The 20,866-nt window shown below is 41.3% G+C and overlaps 1 protein-coding gene across 2 annotated transcripts in view; it reads right to left on the bottom strand.

Moving 5' to 3' along the window:
• The window catches only part of LOC114647613 (uncharacterized), a 132,053-nt gene that overhangs the window by 9,666 nt on the left and 101,521 nt on the right, over positions 1–20,866 (bottom strand). Inside the window, exon 3 of one of the 2 annotated variants that reach the window (XM_028796220.2) lies at positions 12,734–12,856. The exons of the other annotated variant lie outside the window; for it this stretch is intronic. Coding sequence (XP_028652053.2) covers positions 12,734–12,835 — 102 coding nt within the window. The 5' untranslated portion in view covers positions 12,836–12,856. The remainder of the gene's footprint in view (positions 1–12,733; positions 12,857–20,866) is intronic. 2 annotated transcript variants of the gene reach the window in all.

Genomic DNA, 20,866 nt, shown 5'->3' with positions numbered 1-20,866 from the left:
TTCCCTTTGACTCTCCTCTGAAGAGTGACAGCATGGGATCCTCAAAGCAACTCTCAAAAGATCTGAAAACAAAGATTGTTCAGTATCATGGTTTAGGGGAAGGCTACAAAAATCTATATCCGAGGTTTAAACTGTCAGTTTCAACTGTAAGGAATGTAATCAGGAAATGGAAGGCCACAGGCACAGTTACTGTTAAACCCAGCAGGTCTGGCAGGCCAAGAAAAATACAGGAGCGGCATATGCGCAGGATGGTGAGAATGGTTACAGACAGCTCACAGATCACCTCCAAAGACCTGCAAGAACATCTTGCTGCAGATGGTGTACCTGTACATCGTTCTACAATTCAGCGCAATTTGCACAAAGAACATCTGTATAGCACAGTGATGAGAAAGAAGCCCTTTCTGCACTCACGCCACAAACAGAGTCGCATGTTGTATGCAAATGCTCATTTAGACAAGCCAGATTCATTTTGGAACAAAGTGCTTTGGACTGATGAGACAAAAATCGAGTTATTTGGTCATAACAAAAAGCGCTTTGCATGGCGGAAGAAGAACACCGCATTCCAAGAAAAACACCCGCTACCTACTGCAAAATTTGGTGGAGGTTCCATTATGCTGTGGGGCTGTGTGGCTAGTTCAGGGACTGGGGCCCTTGTTAAAGTCGAGGGTCGGATGAATTCAACCCAATATCAACAAATTCTTCAGGATAATGTTCAGGCATCAGTCACAAAGTTGAAGTTACGCAGGGGTTGGATATTCCAACAAGACAATGACCCAAAACACAGTTAGAAATCTACAAAGGCATTCATGCAGAGGGAGAAGTACAATGTTCTGGAATGGCCGTCAAAGTCCCCTGCTTGAACATCATTGAAAATCTATGGGATGATTTGAAGCAGGCTGTCCATGCTCGGCAGCCATCAAATTTAACTGAACTGGAGAGATTTTGTATGGAAGAATGGTCAAAAATACCTCCATCCAGAATCCAGACACTCATTAAAGGCTATAGGAGGCATCTAGTTGCTATTATATTTGCAAAAGGAAGCTCAACTAAGTATTGATGTAATATCTCTGTTGGGGTGCCCAATTTTATGCACCTGTCTAATTTTGTTATGATGCATATTTTCTGTTAATCCAATAAACTTAATGTCACTGCTGAAATACTACTGTTTCCATAAGGCATGTCATATATTAAAAGGAAGTTGCTACTTTGAAAGCTCAGCCAATGATAAACAAAAATTCAAAGAATTAAGAGGGGTTCCCAAACTTTTTCCATGTTATATTAATGATGTGAAGTGTATTATGTGTGAAGACTTTAGTCCAAATATCAAATAAACACCTTTACAAAAGAAATAACAAAACAAATGCACTTTTATAACCAAAGAAAAAAATCATTCAGTTTACATGTTGCTGTCAATGATTAAAAACCCAAGCTCAAATATCAGTCGATTGAAAGTTGAAGTGTCCACTTGGCTGGTGCAAAGGTAAGAGCTGCTGTCTCGTAATGAAAAGGTTGCAGGCTCGAGTCCTAGCTCTCTCTATTTTGAGTAACTAACTAAAACGTTATATTAATAATGTTATATTAATAATGATGTGAAGTGTATAATGTGTGAAGACTTTAGTCCAAATATCAAATACAAACACGTGAGCTTTTATTCAAGAATATAACCAAAGTAATAAAAAAATCATTAATATCAAGTACAAACACGTGAGCTTTTATTCAAGAATATAACCAAAGTAATAAAAAAATCATTCAGTTTACATGTTGCTGTCAATGAGTTAAAAACCCAAGCTCAAATGTCAATTGACAGGGAGTTGATACGTATTCTTGGATGCTGCAGAGGTAAGAACTGCTGCCTTATAACCAAAAGGTTCCAGATTTGAGTCCAGGCGCTCCACGTTTTGAGTAGTGAACTGCTATTATTATTACAATAATATAATAAAAGCATACATTTGATTTGAGTCTGTAACACCTTGTGTAAATTTTGGCTACTTGTAAAAGTTAGCACTTGTTTTTTTTATTATTCAGTTTTATTCTCTCAGTGACGTTCACATGGTCCAACGAACTTGCCTCTCCCTCTCTGAGTTGATGGCATTTATCTCAATTCTTTTCACAAGAGCAGCGATGACCACAGTGGGTGCTGTGACTGACACCTGCTCAGAACTATTTGTTGTACTGGCAATCAAAGATACGATATCCCATGACTGCTATCAGACTGGACAAAGGCAGGACCAGTGATTTCACTGGCTAATACACTGCTGCAACGCAATACAACACAACTCTTCTTGGCACCATAAATTAAAATGGGATTTCCACCTGGGCGGCACGGTGGCGCAGTGGGTAGCGCTGCTGGCTCGCAGTTAGGAGACCCGGGTTCGCTTCCCAGTTCCTCCCTGCGTGGAGTTTGCATGTTCTCCCCGTGTCTGTGTGGGTTTCCTCTGGGTACTTCAGAATAGTTCAGGTATCAACGTGTGGTCACGTAGGCACAAAACATAGAAAAAAAAGGCAGTGTGCTCCATGGTTACTCTCTCAGGTCGGCATTAGCATATCAATCTCTTGGATCAATAGCGTGAGTTTTCTGCATTCGACTTATACGATCGACATTATAAAATACCGGAAATTATGGTAAAATCAAGCCCCGACTTATCCACGGGAGAACTTAAACGTGAGTATATACGGTAATTACATTGAGGCCATCAACACCAACAGTTTTTGTCATGTTTCCAAAATATAATTTTTTTTTTTTTTTTTTACTTTTCTATGAATACTAACATTAACACTCCATAAACTGGCTGAACCAGAGCTTACTTTGGCAGTATTGGGCATAGGGTGGGACCTGTTCTGGTTGGAATGCCAGTTCATCACAAGAAACACAAACTAATAAAAATATCAAATGTAAAGACATCACTCAACATAATCATATTAATGAGATATGAGAAAAAATGCTGGCAGAATGTGCAAACTCCATACAGAGAGTAACCAGACTGGAACTAGAATACAGATCCACGGAATTACATACTGTATAAGTAGATATGTACACATTTTCCTCTATCCATACCATTTTGTCCAATTTAAGGTTACTGTATGAATTCACCACATCTGTTATTTTAAGGCAGCTAAAAGTTTGATCCTAAGTCTGTAAATTCATAGCCCATCTTGAAGAGACTGCTCTGTTATGCTGAACAAGTTATTTAAACTTAAAATGTTAGAATAGGGGGTGGCACAGTGGTAGCGCTGCTGCCTTGCAGGTAGGAGACCTGGGTTTTGCTAGGAGACCTGGGTTTGCTTCCTAGGTCCTCCCTGCGTGGAATTTGCAAGTTCTCCCCGTGTCTGCGTGGGTTTCTTCCCATAGTCCAAAGACATGCAGGTTAGGTGCATTGTCGATCCTAAATTGTCCCTAGTGTGTGCTTGGTGTGTGGGTGTGCCATGTTGTGGGCTGGCATCCTGCCCGAGGTTTGTTTCCTGCCTTGCGCCCTGTGTTGGCTGGGATTGGCTCCAGCAGACCCCCATGACCCTGTAGTTAGGATATAGCGGGTTGGATAATGGATGGATGGATGGATGGACGGACGGACTTCCACCTGCAGCTATACAGTAATCCCTCACCTATCGCGGGGGTTACGTTCCAGAGCCCCCCGCGATAGGTGAAAATCCGCGAAGTAGCGACCTATGTTTATTTTATTATTTATACATATTTTAAGGCTTTATAAACCTTTCCCACACTCTTATAAACCTTTCTCACTCTCTTGTTAACCTTTCCCACGCTCTTATAAACACTTCCTATGCTCTTAAACACTTTCTGCATTCTTAAACACCGCAGACCAACACTGCACGCAGCGATCAGACGTCAATGTGTCTGCACTCGCTTTGTGAAGGGGGGCAGCTGAACTCTCAGCAGAGCAGAAATGGACTTTGTGCTGCTTCTGCCAAAATGCCTGCTTGTCGCTCTGCGCGTTCGGAAGGAGGAGGAGGAGTGGGGGTGTGTGAGGGCTGAATGCACGTTCGCTCAAACCCCCCTCCCCGGAGGCGCAGTACGCTCCTGCCACTTCGCATTGTCAAGGGGGTGGGGAGCTGAATGAACGCTAAGGAGAAGTGGACTTTGTGCTGGCTTTGTGCTGCTTGTCGCTCTGCGTGTCAATAATTTAAAAGCCTGTACAATCAGGCTTTTAGGTGTACATCACCTATTTTCCTGTCTCACTGTCTTGTCTTGCGTGAAGTTAAAATGTTTTATAATAGTGAGATGTTACTCATATCCTTAGCCCGACATCCACATATCATATGTATTAACAAAGTGTGTTTTATAAGTTTACATGTGTTTAAAGCATGTGGGATGGGTATTTTAAGGCTTAAACTATAAAAATGTTTATTTATATGGTCTTTCTATATCGCGGATTTTCTCCTGTTGCTGATGGGTCTGGAACATAACTTCCGCAACAGGCGGCCAATCACTTGTATTTAAAAACCCGCGAAGTCGTGAATCCGCGAAAAGTGAACCGCGAAGTAGCGAGGGAATACTGTAGTCACTTTAGAACGCACACAATTCGCCATGCTAGTGTTTAGATCTGGCAGTGTTATGCTGATGATGTATGCACGCAAAAAGAATAAGCCTTTGATTTCAGTCTTTAACACCCAGTGTAAAGTTTTGCTACCTGTTAAAGACATCTTTGAAGGAATATAAGCAGACACACAAACGCTGGTGAATCATGTCTTCTGGGTATCTTGTTGTCACTTGAATTTTTCATTATTCAGTTTTTTTGTTGAATAAAGGCACACTTGTTTCATTATACCTTTGCGAAAGTGTTTATTTTATATTCCAGTAACAAACTGAATGACATCAAATCTGACATCACTATTTGAAAACGCTACGCCACTTGAACATGAGTTGTCATTTGAACATTGTTTTTTTTTTCCCCCCGATCTTGCCTGTACTCCATGGCATAGATATATGAATGTGTGTGTGCGAGAGACCCATGGCTTGAGCTGGGAGAAGTTTCTGCCTGAGTTGTGCTCCGTCAAGGCAGGGGATGGGACAGCAGGCTGCTTCCTGCTTGTGCTGATCGACACATTTACAAAACAAAAGACGCTGAAGGAGAGGTTCGAAGGGATTTAAAGTGGGCAGGGATTACAAGTTTTTTCGTAGATTTCAGGCATTCAAGTTTTAAGAAAAGGAGGAGTAAAGTTTCTTTTCAGATTAACACTCTACTGCACTCCGAGATTCTAATTTATAAAAACAAAGATAAACCTCGACTCCGCAGAAAACAAAAACTCATCCAGCAATGCAAAGACAACATTCCTCTAGTCCGGAATTTGTACTAGTGTGTCTGAGTTTTGGAATCTGATGATACAATAGCAGCCCCGTAAGGTGTTATTTTTTCCTTTTTCTGCATTCTTACTTGGTTATGTTGGAAATCTGTTCAACATCTATAACTGATGGCTCTTACCCCAATTTATCATAGTACAGTTTTTGTTCTGGAAAGATTTAAAATGATTGTCATGTTAATGCACATTATAACAACAGCTCGGTGATATGAATTATTATACACATGAGTTGCCATTTAGCTTGTTTGGCTGCATTTTCCTACTTGATCACTTGTGTCCTCAGGATATTTCATTACGCATATTATAAAATATCCAAAATACTTCTGGTCCCAGTCATTTCCGATTAGGTATACTCAGCCTGTACTTAAATGGTTGCAGTAGTTCACTGCTACAAACACCCATGGACACTCTCACATATTTGGACAATTGTACATTACTTATTAGTCTTTAGGATGCAGGAGACAGGGTAACTGGGGAAACCCACTAAATGCACAATTTACCATCATTTACTTTATGTTATTACTAAGTCGATGGAAGAAATTGGGGCCCTTTAAGGGAGGAGATCACTTAATGTATGGCAGTAATATAGACTTTTAAAGGGTCTTCATAGGCTTAACATACAAGTTACTTTTAACTTGCAAGTGCTTTACTTGTAATCATATGATGATTCAATGGAAAATAGTCTCTAGCATGGACATTAGAACAACTTTTGACAAGAAAAGGCCATTCTCCTGCACAATAGCATTTCTAAAGAGACTTTGGTATCAGTAACTTTAATCAAAGGGTTGGATGGCTAATGCTGGAGACCCATGAATGTTCACTGCTTAATGCTTTTTTCTGTTATTCAGTTTAATTTTGTCAGTGACGTTCATGTAGTACAATTAGCTTGTCTCTCCTTTTATGAATTGATGCCGTTTATCTCCATTCTTTTCACAACAGCAGCAATGAACAGAGTTGGTGCTGTGGTTGATGCCTGCTCAGAACTATTTTTTGTACCAGCAATCAAAGATATGATGTCCCATGACTGCTATCAGAATACCATGCAGCATTTGCGCGTTGTAGTAAAAAAAATAAGAAAATTATGCCTAAAAATCACAGCAATGCATAAACTATTAACTATAATATAACCACAACAGACATTAACCAACCAAAAATGAAATGACTATTCCTGTAGGGTGAAGTGAAATATCAGACAACGGTCTAAAATGTCCTGCAGTTGTACATAGCAGATCAGAGAGTAAACAGGATGCTGACAGGAGGCATTTGAATTTTTCACTTCAGTTTTGAATATCCATCCATCCATCCATTGTCTCCCGCTTATCCGAGGTCGGGTCGCGGGGGCAGCAGCTTGAGCAGAGATGCCCAGACTTCCCTCTCCCCGGCCACTTCTTCTAGCTCTTCCGGGAGAATCCCAAGGCGTTCCCAGGCCAGTCGAGAGACATAGTCCCTCCAGCATGTCCTGGGTCTTCCCCGGGGCCTCCTCCCGGTTGGACGTGCCTGGAACACCTCACCAGGGAGGCGTCCAGGAGGCATCCTGATCAGATGCCCGAGCCACCTCATCTGACTCCTCTCGATGCGGAGGAGCAGCGGCTCTACTCTGAGCCCCTCCCGGATGACTGAGCTTCTCACCCTATCTTTAAGGGAAAGCCCAGACACCCTGCGGAGGAAACTCATTTCAGTCGCTTGTATTCGCGATCTCGTTCTTTCGGTCACTACCCATAGCTCATGACCATAGGTGAGGGTAGGAACATAGATCGACTGGTAAATTGAGAGCTTCGCCTTGCGGCTCAGCTCCTTTTTCACCACGACAGACCGATGCAACGCCCGCATTACTGCGGATGCCGCACCGATCCGCCTGTCGATCTCACGCTCCATTCTTCCCTCACTCGTGAACAAGACCACGAGATACTTGAACTCCTCCACTTGGGGCAGGATCTCGCTACCAACCCTGATAGGGCACTCCACCCTTTTCCGGTTGAGGACCATGGTCTCGGATTTGGAGGTGCTGATTCTCATCCCAGCCGCTTCACACTCGGCTGCGAACCGATCCAGAGAGAGCTGAAGATCATGGCCTGATGAAGCAAACAGGACAACATCATCTGCAAAAAGCAGTGACCCAATCCTGAGCCCACCAAACCGGACCCCCTCAACACCCTGGCTGCGCCTAGAAATTCTGTCCATAAAAGTTATGAACAGAATCGGTGACAAAGGGCAGCCCTGGCGGAGTCCAACTCTCACTGGAAACGGGTTCGACTTACTGCCGGCAATGCGGACCAAGCTCTGGCACTGATCGTACAGGGACTGAACAGCCCTTATCAGGGGGGCCGGTACCCCATACTCTCGGAGTACCCCCCACAGGATTCCCCGAGGGACACGGTCGAATGCCTTTTCTAAGTCCACAAAACACATGTAGACTGGTTGGGCAAACTCCCATGCACCCTCCAGGACCCTGCTAAGGGTATAGAGCTGGTCCACTGTTCCGCGACCAGGACGAAAACCACACTGTTCCTCCTGAATCCGAGGCTCGACTATCCGACGGACCCTCCTCTCCAGGACCCCTGAATAGACTTTTCCAGGGAGGCTGAGGAGTGTGATTCCCTCTGTAGTTGGAACACACCCTCCGATCCCCCTTCTTAAAGAGGGGGACCACCACCCCGGTCTGCCAATCCAGAGGCACTGTCCCTGATGTCCATGCGATGTTGCAGAGGCGTGTCAGCCAAGACAGTCCTACAACATCCAGAGCCTTGAGGAACTCCGGGCGTATCTCATCCACCCCCGGGGCCCTGCCACCAAGGAGTTTTTTGACCACCTCGGTGACCTCAGTCCCAGAGATGGGGGAGCCCACCTCTGAGTCCCCAGGCTCTGCTTCCTCATTGGAAGGCATGTTAATGGGATTGAGGAGGTCTTCAAAGTATTCCCCCCACCGACCCACAACGTCCCGAGTCGAGGTCAGCAGCGCACCATCCCCACCATATACAGTGTTGACACTGCACTGCTTCCCCTTCCTGAGACGCCGGATGGTGGACCAGAATCTCCTCGAAGCCGTCCGAAAGTCATTCTCCATGGCCTCCCCAAACTCCTCCCACGCCCGAGTTTTTGCCTCAGCAACCACCAAAGCCGCATTCCGCTTGGCCTGCCGGTACCTATCAGCTGCCTCCGGGGTCCCACAGGACAAAAGGGTCCTGTAGGACTCCTTCTTCAGCTTGACGGCATCCTTCACCACCGGTGTCCACCAGCGGGTTCGGGGATTGCCGCCACGACAGGCACCGACCACCTTACGGCCACAGCTCCGGTCAGCTGCCTCAACAATGGAGGCACGGAACATGGCCCATTCGGACTCAATGTCCCCCACCTCCCTCGGGATGTGGTCGAAGTTCTGCCGGAGGTGGGAGTTGAAGCTACTTCTGACAGGGGGCTCTGCCAGACGTTCCCAGCAGACCCTCACAACACGTTTGGGCCTACCACGCCTGACCGGCATCCTCCCCCACCATCGAAGCCAACTCACCACCAGGTGGTGATCAGTTGACAGCTCCGCCCCTCTCTTCACCCGAGTGTCCAAGACATGTGGCCGCAAGTCCGACGACACGACCACAAAGTCGATCATCGAACTGAGGCCTAGGGTGTCCTGGTGCCAAGTGCACATATGAACACCCCTATGCTTGAACATGGTGTTCGTTATGGACAATCCGTGACGAGCACAGAAGTCCAATAACAAAACACCGCTCGGGTTCAGATCAGGGGGGCCATTCCTCCCAATCACGCCCTTCCAGGTCTCACTGTCATTGCCCACGTGAGCATTGAAGTCTCCCAGCAGAACGAGGGAGTACCCAGAAGGTATGCCCTCTAGCACCCCCTCCAGGGACTCCAAAAAGGGTGGGTACTCCGAACTGCTGTTCGGTGTATACGCACAAACAACAGTTAGGACCCGTCCCCCCACCCGAAGGCGAAGGGAGGCTACCCTCTCGTCCACCGGGGTAAACCCCAATGTACAGGCTCCAAGTTGGGGGGCAATAAGTATACCCACACCTGCTCGGCACCTCTCACCGGGGGCAACTCCAGAGTGGTAGAGAGTCCAGCCCCTCTCAAGGAGATTGGTTCCAGAGTCCAAGCTGTGCGTCGAGGTGAGCCCGACTATATCTAGTTTGAATATTCAAACTGTAAAAATAAAATCAAGTCTTCAATCAATTTCTATATATTTAAATACAAGTTAGATGGTGGTACAGTTAACTTCAGGTGTGCAAATGGTGAAGTGCAACACTGGACACTGATGGAGCCATGTTAAATAGTTAATCATGTACTCAAGGACATGGGTGCATTTAAGGAGGAGGCCAGGAAGCACTTCTGTAACAAGAGTTGTGAGAATCTGAAGAAAAAATACCAAGACATGTAGATGAAACAGAGGCCTTAACTTCAACATGTCTGCATGAGATATTGGGTGAATTTAGTTGTTAACCTTCTTGTACATTTTGCTTTTTGAACCCCTTACTTGTAATTAATTTTCTGCTTCATTAGAAAGTCCTCTGATTTGGATTTCTGTTGTTTCCATTGTTAATTATGTTGTGTTTTTTGCAAGTACTTTATAATTTTTTTATTACCGTTTTACTACAAAGACCTTAGAATTTTATAGCAAGATATCGGTTTTATGTCTCTGTGAGTATCAGTACTGATGCATGAATCAGGTATGGAACCTGCTACAAACCAGGCCAACGTATAAACTGAATAGTCTTCTATCATTTGTCAAAGTTATGTTCTGCAGAATGGATGCAAGAATACACAAAAATAAATCATGTCACTTAAAAATAAGAAGTTCTGAAATAGAGGTGAACTAACCAGATACTACTGCATGTCCCTACAAATGGTGAAATAAAGAAAAAAAAAAGAATACAAGGGTCACAGTAGGAGAACTCCAGTGTCCAGATGCATCTTGGGATCAGCAAGTCTCCAAATAAATAATCAGATAACAATAACCAACAGGTTATTTGAAAAGTTTACAAGAAATACTATCTTAATAATAACCTGAAAACAGCAGTTTGCTTGACATCATTGGGATATGGAAGTGGTTGCTCCATTAAGATGAGTCCAAACGTGTTCCACTGACATCATGATGTTTCATTAGATGACAAGGAAATGAACCTCGGCTTTACTATGAAATCTGAAGTCTAGTAATTGAGGATGGGTAATTATTACGAGCAATGGCATCATGGAATGTGTCAGGGAACAAAACGTAGCCCTGGATGCAGGCACACCTGCCAGTATGAAGGGGGCTGTAAACACACTTTGAAATGGGTAAATAAAAGATTAAATGAAAATAGAAATTAACATTTTTCAATGTCAGTGTGAAGCCTTAAACCAACTTAAAAACTAGCAGCTTTAAATGAGTGCGGGTCAAGTGAATGCCTAAGGATAATGAGGATCTGTCAAGTAAATATTCTGGACAGGATTATCAAGATGGGAAACTAGACAATGAAACATCAAGGATGAAAAAGGTAGGGCATACATCAGGGGCGGAATTCCCAAAAACAGAAATGAAAAAAAAAAATAAAAAAAAAATCAAGAAATCAAAAGACCATTCCAATGTACTCAGTCAGTCCATCTGCTCCTGGTAGAACTACTTGTACTTATAATTAAAATTACCTCACTGTAAATGTGCACAACTGTAACACTGCACAACCTGAGCCACTTTATGAACCATTTGCACTATCTGTACTGCATGTACATGTTGATTGTTATTATGCTTTCATACTGTATATTTTTCATTATTTTTATCGTATTACTATTATTGTTATTTTATCATTTTATAGGAAAATAAATTTATGGAGGATTACCATATTGAATCTCATTGTACCATACAATGACAATAAAGGAATTCAATTCAGTGCGTATTTACAGAAGATGATGAAGTCGATTCAGATTTCCAAGATCTATCCTCTTGGAGCGGTGTGCTGTTAAGACACTATGATGTATACTTGATATCATTTTTTATGATGAAATCCATTAAAGTAAGCATATTACATTTTACAAATAAATTGTTAACTTCATTGAAATATTGTATACTGTTAATAATTAAACATGTGAGAGCCCAGCGGTATCAGTGAGCTGGCACCCCATCCAGAGATTGTTCCTGCCTCATGCTGCATGCTTGCTGGGACAGGTGCGTCCCTGAATGTATGGAATAATTAAACACATATAATGAAAATTTTTCAATGTTCCATAAAGGTTTTGAAGAATCAGCGTTCGAAGCTTACAGTTGGTTTTACATTTATTAGAGTTCATTGTGTGGTGATTGGTTATGTGGAGAAAGAAAACAAAAGGACAGGAATTGTGGGTTGGTACATTTGACAGAGACAGTACTGCTGCATTAAATTATTCCATTCAGGGTTGTGTGTGTCCCAGCAAGCATCTTGCGGGAGGCAGGAACAATCCCTGGACGGGTAAGACAAGAACAATCCCTGGACAGAGAACCAGCTCATTGCTACCGCTGCAGTACAGTGCCCCCCACAGGTTTAATACATGTTTTAATGCATTTCATCAAGAAAATGAGATCACTTATACATCTTACTATTTGAAAATGTTCAGAGAGCTGTAATATCATGAATGTAATGTATTCTGTGCGGTGATCACTGCCTGCGCGCTCCTGCCTATGAAAGATCTGTTTTCATTTTTGACATTAAAGAGTCTTTTCTGTTGATCAATGTGGCCAAATTAAATCCACTGCAACACAAAACAATAAAAATTGTGACAGTTTGCAAGAGGTGAGCACTTTATATTCTGTAGGCACTGCAAATGACCACTGACTGGGAGTGATGCTGTCTCTCTCACTCAGTTCTCCATATTGGGCCCTGCATCACTTACCATTACCACCAACATGTGTTGCCACATTTCTCACAACCTTGATATTATTTTTTTCTGAATTAAATTAGAATTTACCGTTTCAGGAATTTCCTTAATTTTTCGAATCATGTTCACGCATTTAATTTTTTTCTTAATCACCAAAACTGTAGCTTTTGGATATTTACTCTTCTTCTGACACTTGGTGATTGCGTTATAATGAACATCGAGACAGACAAACTTTCTTGCTTATTTATTAGACTACTTGCTTCACTGCTACAGTTTATCAAGTTCATCAAACTAATTAATAGTTTCATGAAAGTTTTAAAATGACATGAAAAGCAAGCAATTTACTCAGATACAGAGGGAGACAAAATTTGAGACAGAAGCCAAGGACACGAACACCACTGCCTCAGTATGTATTATCAATAATTCATCAAACAATTAACCAACTGACAGTCATATCACCCTTTGCTACAGTGACATGACTCTCTGCCACACTTTGCTATATAGTTAGTGTAACATAAAATATGTGGTCAAATTTAAAGATGACTAAATTTTTTCAATCACTTTAATAAAATGCATAATTTACCTGCAGGTTCGGAGCAATGGTCACCGGCCATCCAGTACCAACATCAGGGTGTTTTGGAATGCCTTCTAAAACATCACTGCATGAAAATGATTCTTCATTCATATTTGAGATCCCAGTAGTATCCTGGCAAATAGAAAACTCTCTTCTCAGTTTTAGGGTCATTACTTACCCTGTATGTAACATAATTGTGTGCTTAATGCGATCAACCAGTTCTTTTCCTCACCTATCGAGTCCACAAATTATTTTCCTTCATTAAACAAAATTAAAATAAAAGTCTTACAGATACCAAATTAGATTTTTCTGCAGTCTATTAAATCTATTTATTTTTCAAATAATATGCAAAGTAAATAAAACAGGAATCTTGTTAATTTCTCTTAAGATAAAAACCACAACAGACACTCTTAACATTTCCCTGCACCAGACCAAAACGACCATGATTAGTATTTGCTACACTACTTGACAATGCTTCACTGCATCCATTTACATACCCACATACTCTATTCTGCATAATAAGTTATATGGAGTCTATATAAAGTAATAATGGCCACGCTGAGAAAACTGATACTTCTCAACTCACACTTTGGGAAGAAACCCACTTGGAATTGTATATTTTTCAGGTAGATCATCACAAAGGTTAAATTACATAGTCTTGCTTACTTCACTAAAAACAGATACTAGAAAATTGAAAAAAGGTGTATGAGCTTAGTCAAAGAATGTTTTTAAACTAGTGTGGGAACTAAAGGTTGTCACCAGATACCAAACCCCTGATACAACTACACAAACCCCAATCATGGGTTCAAACAACCTCTTATTTGAAGCTTGTACCTTGAAGTCACAGATCCTTCCTTCTTTCCTTTTTCTACATAACTTCTTGTAGCAAATGTTGTCCTCCTTTTCCTGGCTCTGACTTGAGACCTGTCAAAAGCTCCCCAAGTTACAGACACTCATTCCCTGCAGCTCCACCTGGCAGCACCTCACAGAACCCAACAGGACTGCCCAATGGAACTACAGTTCCAAGTATGCCCTGCGGGTGTGTGCATGGGTACTCTGGTCCAAGGAAGCTGCCACCTAGTCTATCAGGGAAGCATACAGTCCTGGAATGCCATTTACCTCATTCCATATGGGAAAAGAAACACCATCCATCCCAGCAGAGATATCAATCCAGGTGCTGCCTTCCATTACACATGTCAGTGTGATCTCTTTGTTCTTTTGCTGCATCACCTTTAAATGGCTACAGTTTTGAGTTGGGCCATTTTTTTGCAGCATGCACACCAAGCATGAGCATGACTAAAAATCGGATCAATAAGAAAAAACAAACTGCAAAGTGTATCAAAAATGCCTTTTGAGATACGCAATCTTGTATAATATGCCAGTCAATGAAGTGAAGTAATGAAGTTTTGAAAAATGTCTTGAAGTTAAGACATACAAAGGAAAAATTTACAAATGATGTCTTCGTACCACCTTTACTTTTGTGGTTAGTTGTCAAAATGTATTGCTTATTTTATTTTGTTATTTATTACACTATGTGAAATCATTTAGTAAATTAGCACTTTAACTACATAATGACTGCATATTTTATGTAGATTGGCTGGAAAAGGCATTTATCAAAAATATGATTCATGACATTGAACAGCACCACACTGAAGTGTGTAAAATGCATGAATCCTGACCTCTATGCATGGTTTTAAATGCTGTATTAAATTACAAACAAAATGTGTGCTCTTACCTTTTGCCACGCAAGGTCAAGCTTTCCATCGGAAAGCACCAGAGGTGGGATTAGAGGTACTGACAGGTAAATGCCATAACATAGCTTTGTTAATGTGCTGTTAGGTGATGTGCTAGAGGGCTCTACCAAAATAGAAAGGTAGAAGGGAGGGTAAAATACAGAGTTAGTTGCACAGCCTCCAGGCATCTGAGTTACAAGAGGGGCTACCTTTATTGTAACAACACACACTTTCATCTACAGGTGAAATTATGGGCAGGAATCCCTAAAGCACTGTATGACAAATTGTGTAGAGGCCACAGCAATAAGGTCTTGAGCCTTAAATACAATCTCTATATCTTCTTGTTCTTTCGGCTGCTCTGGTTAGGGGTTGCCACAGCAGATCATCTTCTTCCATTTCTTTCTGTCCTTTGCATCTTGTTCTGTTACACCCATCACCTGCATTTCCTCTCTCACTAAATCCATAAACCTTCACTTAGGCCTTCCTCTTTTCCTCTTCCCTGGCAGCTCTTTCTTTAGCATCCTTCTCCCAATATACCCAGCATCTCTCCTCTGCACATGTCCAAACCAACGCAATCTCGCCTCTCTGACTTTGTCTCCCAACTGTTCAACTTGAGCTGACCCTCTAATGCACTCATTTCTAATCCTATCCATCCTCGTCACACCCAGTGCAAATCTTAGCATCTTTAACTCTGCCACCTCCAGCTCTGTCTCCTGCTTTCTGTTAGTGCCACCGTCTCCAACCTATATAACATAGCTGGTCTCACTACCGTCCTGTAGACCTTCCCTTTCACTCTTGCTGATATCTGTCTGTCACAAATGACTCCTGACACTCTTCTCCACCCATTCCACCCTGCCTGCACTCTCTTTTTCATCTCTCTTCCACAAACCCCATTACTCTGTACTGTTGATCCCAAGTATTTAAACTCATCCACCTTCGCCAACTCTACTCCCTGCATCCTCACCATTCCACTGACCTCCCTCTCATTTACACACATGTTGTTCCTACTGACCTTCATTCCTTTTCTCTCTTGAGCATATCTCCACCTTTCCAGGGTCTCCCCAACCTGCTCCCTACTATCGCTACAGATCACAATGTCATCAGAAAACATCATAGTCCACGGGGACTCCTGTCTAATCTCGTCTGTCAACCTGTCCATCACCATTGTAAATAAGATAGGACTCAGAGCCGATCCCTGATGTAATCCCACCTCCAACTTGAATGCATCCGTCACTCCTACAGCAGACCTCACCACTGTCACACTTCCCTTGTACATATCCTGTATACAATCTCTATATATTAATCTTATTAAACACTTGGTGATACTGCACATAAAGGAGTTCTGTTTGTGGCGAATGGCTAAAGATTTTGGTTGTAAGCCACAAGGGGTTCAACCAACACCACTAAATGTGTGAATAGACTATCATGGTGTAGCCCTCAGGTTTAGCCTCCTTCGTAAACCATAAAGACTATTCCCTGTTGGTTCAAATTCACTTCATTTAAGTTCAATGAAGGCAGGTGTTGTGATCTATAACCTTTATTCATTTTTTGTGGGATTTCCCAAATGGATTTACACAATTTATACAGTACAGTGATCTATGGTATTGCTTCTTAATCTTTTTTTTTCTTGCAACCCAATTTTGTCTTTTGTTGTGTCTTTGAGACTCAGAATTGTCACCAACACTCATTTGGGGTTGGGGTCCTCAGGTCATAATTCACTGTAAGTTGAAAGAATTCTGCTGGATCTACTTTTTCAATGCCTTTGACAATTTTGAAAACCTGGGTTAGGTCTCCACACAGTCTCCTCTGAACAAGCTTAAGGCTATACAGTATTCCCCTCACAGTTCAGCCCTCACACACCCCCATTCCTCCTCCTCCTTCCGAACACGCAGAGCGACAAGCAGGCATTTTGGCAGAAGCAACACAAAGTCCATTTCTGCTCTGCTGAGAGTTCAGCTGCCCCCCTTCACAAAGCGAGTGCAGACACATTGACGTCTGATCGCTGCGTGCAGTGTGCAGTGTTGGTCTGCGGTGTTTAAGAATGCAGAAAGTGTTTAAGAGCATAGGAAGTGTTTATAAGAGTGTGGGAAGGGTTTATAAAGCCTTAAAATATGTATAAATAATAAAATAAATATAGGTCGCTACTTCGCGGATTTTCACCTATCGCGGGGGGCTCTGGAACGTAACCCCCGCGATAGATGAGGGATTACTGTACAGCTGAAACGTTGTCTTTGACCTTTTTTCCTTTTCAGCATGGAAATAACCTTTAACCTTCTTTTCCTTTTGCAGATACATGCTGATGCAGCCCTACAATAATTCTATATACATCACACATACATACATACATACATACATACCCACACATTTATATAAAGTAAATCCTCGCTATCTGTGGATTCCGTTCCTGTGGATTTGCTTATTCACTATTACAAAAGCGTTACCCATTTCACACCACACGTGGTCTAATCACACGTATTCATAGATAAGGTTCTCGCTTGCAGGATCAGGGATGGAATGGGGGTTGTATTCACTGCCATGTGCAGCAGAAAAAAATCCTGTGAGGCCTATCGCATAAGAGAGACATATGAGATTGAGCAATAACAGGTCTGTGATTCATTTAGATGTCAAGGACTGAACACAAACAGATCAACGTGTGTCTACTTTTGGTAAACTGTTGAACCAAATTCATGATGGGTACCAGGGCTTACAGTTGTTCCCCATGAATAAGGAATTCCCAGAAAGTAGGGTCATAAGCTGGTGCTAGTGAAATTCTTAACAGATGGATCAGTACACCAACTTTAGAAAGATAGCCAGCTACGAAAGATACTATATTTGTCAGACAGACAGACAGACAAGTAACCTCTTGTTTCAGCAGCAAAATCACAACATAACGTCATAATGCAAAATGTTTAACACAAAATTCAAACAATACAGAAAAGTATAAGATCCAAAAACAAAGTAAAATCGGTATACATTTAATGTGTAAACGTCTCCGAAGAATTACTGCCACTGTGCCAGCTGGCAAAGATGAAGATGCCTCTTAGCACACTATGGTGGAATTGCTTGGTGGATGCAGATGGTCCAGGACATTGAGCTACGCTATTCTAATCATCACACCTTCAAATTTTCCTATTATCCTCTTTTATGTATGCAAGTTCAGAGGAATTCTGCTTGCCAACAAATCATTTGCGTTGTACTATGCAACTTAATACTTTTAAATGTGCAGGGGTGTCAACTGTTGCCTGAGGCTGTGAGCCCAATTTCTCTGAATGATTTGAGTGCCGCCTGTGTGAGTTTACATGGAGCAACTGAGAACACACAGTTGTTATTCTCAATTTACTGTACCGTACAGAATAAACAGTTTAAGCACCAATATAATTTTGGAGACAGAATTTTTTTTGATATAGTGGAGCCCATGCCAGTACATTACACACATACACACACACACACACACACACACACACACACACACACACACACACACACACAAAATAAAACCCAAGTGTGTGGTTTACAAAAAAAAACAAAAAAATGAGTGCCTGGTTTACTATACTGGCTGCCTGTTTACTTGGAGGATAAATGTAAACTGCTGGTCCCACAGTAACTAATGGGCATGGGGCAAGCTGTGCGATTCCACTGACACAGATGTTTAAACCGCCCTAAAGTGACAGCTTAGTGGTTATAAAAGACCTGTACAGTAGGAATCAACACAGAGATTGACAGACACTGCATCCAGCCAACCCACTTACAGGAAGATTAACAAATAGAAAACTCCTGATTTAGTCAACTTATCTAAAAGAGTCAGACTACACAGCCGACTACTCCTCCATGAGGCTTATTTAACTTTCTTCACCTGAGATTGGAAGACTAAAGACATATGAAATAGAAGACTTCGGCAGCAAAACAAGATTGAGCATCATATTTTACTTTGACCTTCAGCTTTCACTCTGAGGTTTGGCATTGACATGCATTAAAATTTTTTTAGATTGTTTATTAAGAAGCTTCATTTCTGGACCATGGTGATGAGATTTAACAGTATATCAAAAGAGCTGAAGCAATTTTGGTTGTTTTACTATATAGAAATATATATTAGCATTGTACTATAACAAATCCATTAGGATTTTGCTTCTTGAAATACAATATTGGGATGGTTCTAACAAAAAATGTACATACAGAAGAATAGCATGACAAGAATCAGTTGCTGTGCTTCAGCTCAAGGCTAATGTTCAACAATTACACATTTTCTTACACTCTATACCATTCCCTGAACCTGCTTATTCAATTTTGGTTTTCAGGGAGCTCAAACCTAACAACAGCATCAGATAGAAAAAGCACATGGATGGAGTTTTTGGGATGTAGAAGGAAAATTAAAGCATCTGAATAAAAACTCATCCAGGCATGGATGACTGGACGCAGGATTTTCACCCTGTGTCCTTGAAGCAAGGCTAACGATTGGCACTGTGCCATCCTTTTATATACTAATACATTAACTAAGAAATTGTTTTGTCCTTCTACAATAAGACAAAAAGCTGAGGAAAAGTTGAATCGCTAATGAATGTTTTTTTCAGCATTTAGTTGCTCTTTAAATTGCTTAGTCACATATAATTAATGTTCCACATCAGGCAATAGAAAGTATCATATTTGTATAAATTAATATACTGCTACACTGTCTCCTCTGAATTGATGAATTGGTTAATAAAAACTAATTTTTATGTATTCCATGTTTCACTCAATATTTCTCAAACGCACCTCCATCAGTCACATGGAATTTCATTTTGGTAAACATGTAAACAATTAAAACATAACACAGCAGCAAACTATTTCAGTGTATTCTTGATCATTGTAACTTCAACTAGGGTTTAAGGTGTGAGTAAGTTCTGCAACATATTCAAATTTATATCATTGACTCATCCATCTTCCTAAGAAACCAGTTATCCCAGTATCATCAGGCACACTGTGAGAAGCAATGCTGGCGTATCGTTGAAAAGCACAAATCTAACCACCTCACTGGCAGACTACTTAAAACTTAACTGGTATTTACACAAATCCTAAAAGAGGCACCATGACTCAGAGCTACAGGCACACAGGCTCACATTCTAATGTACTCATACTTGTAGGTTAAACTGAATGGCCTCTCCAGATCAACCATGTTTGCCAGATGCTGGATTTGTGTTCCACACAGGGATATATCCAGTGTTTTCTAGGACCCTATAAAGTGTGTTCACAAAATGGATAATATAAATACATCTTTGAACAAACAAAAATGAAACATTACACTTCTTGCCAAAAGTTGATTTTAAGTTTTTATAAAAATACTTGAGATTTGTTTTTTGTATAGGTTCTTTTTTCTGCCACACGAAATGCTAAATGTATCTCAGACTATAGATGTGATTCATACTTTACATTTGACAAAATTTAAAATTATGATTGTCCCATTTCTTTAATTTATAGAAACATTTAACTGTAGAACCGTATATAATCTCACATAACATCAGTCCCCAACTTATACACCTGCTCAAAAATGTGACACTTTATTTTTTTTACATCTTCTTGCTTCCAATCTTGCACCAGTTTCAGACACATTGAATTTTGCTGTAGCAGCGCAGTTACCAATTTCTTTCGCCACTTCAATGACTTTTAATTTAAAACCAGCTTGTATTTTCTTCTGATTGAACGCTCCATCATAGATAAGGGATTCACTAATGATAAAGGTGTATGAGGGGGTGAGATACAAAAAACACAAAACAGTGCAAACGTTGCTTCAGAATAGTTCAGGTATCAGCGTGTGGTCACGTAGGCACAAAACAGAGAAAAAAAAGGCAGCGTGCTCCATGGTTACTCTCTCAGGTCGGCATTAGCATTTCAATCTCTTGGATCAATAGCGTGAGTTTTCTGCATTCAACTTATACGATAGACATTATAAAATACCGGAAATTATAGTAAAATCAAGCCCCGACTTATCCGCGGGAGAACTTAAACGTGAGTATATACGGTAATTACATTGAGGCCATCAACACCAACAGTTTTTGTCATGTTTCCAAAATATAATTTTTTTTTTTTTTTTACTTTTCTATGAATACTAACATTAACACTCCATAAACTGGCTGAACCAGAGCTTACTTTGGCAGTATTGGGCATAGGGTGGGACCTGTTCTGGTTGGAATGCCAGTTCATCACAAGTAACACAAACTAATAAAAATATCAAATATAAAGACATCACTCAACATGATCATATTAATGAGATATGGGAAAAAATGCTGGCAGAATGTGCAAACTCCATATAGAGAGTAACCAGACTGGAACTAGAATACAGATGCACGGAATTATATACTGTATAGGTAGATATGTACACATTTTCCTCTATCCATACCATTTTGTCCAATTTAAGGTTACTTTCACCACATCTGTT

This window comes from Erpetoichthys calabaricus, chromosome 3 (assembly GCF_900747795.2).
Source record: "Erpetoichthys calabaricus chromosome 3, fErpCal1.3, whole genome shotgun sequence".
NCBI classification, from domain to species: domain Eukaryota; kingdom Metazoa; phylum Chordata; class Cladistia; order Polypteriformes; family Polypteridae; genus Erpetoichthys; species Erpetoichthys calabaricus.
Note: the sequence above shows the minus strand (reverse complement) of the source record. Positions and strands in the feature narration are given on the sequence as shown.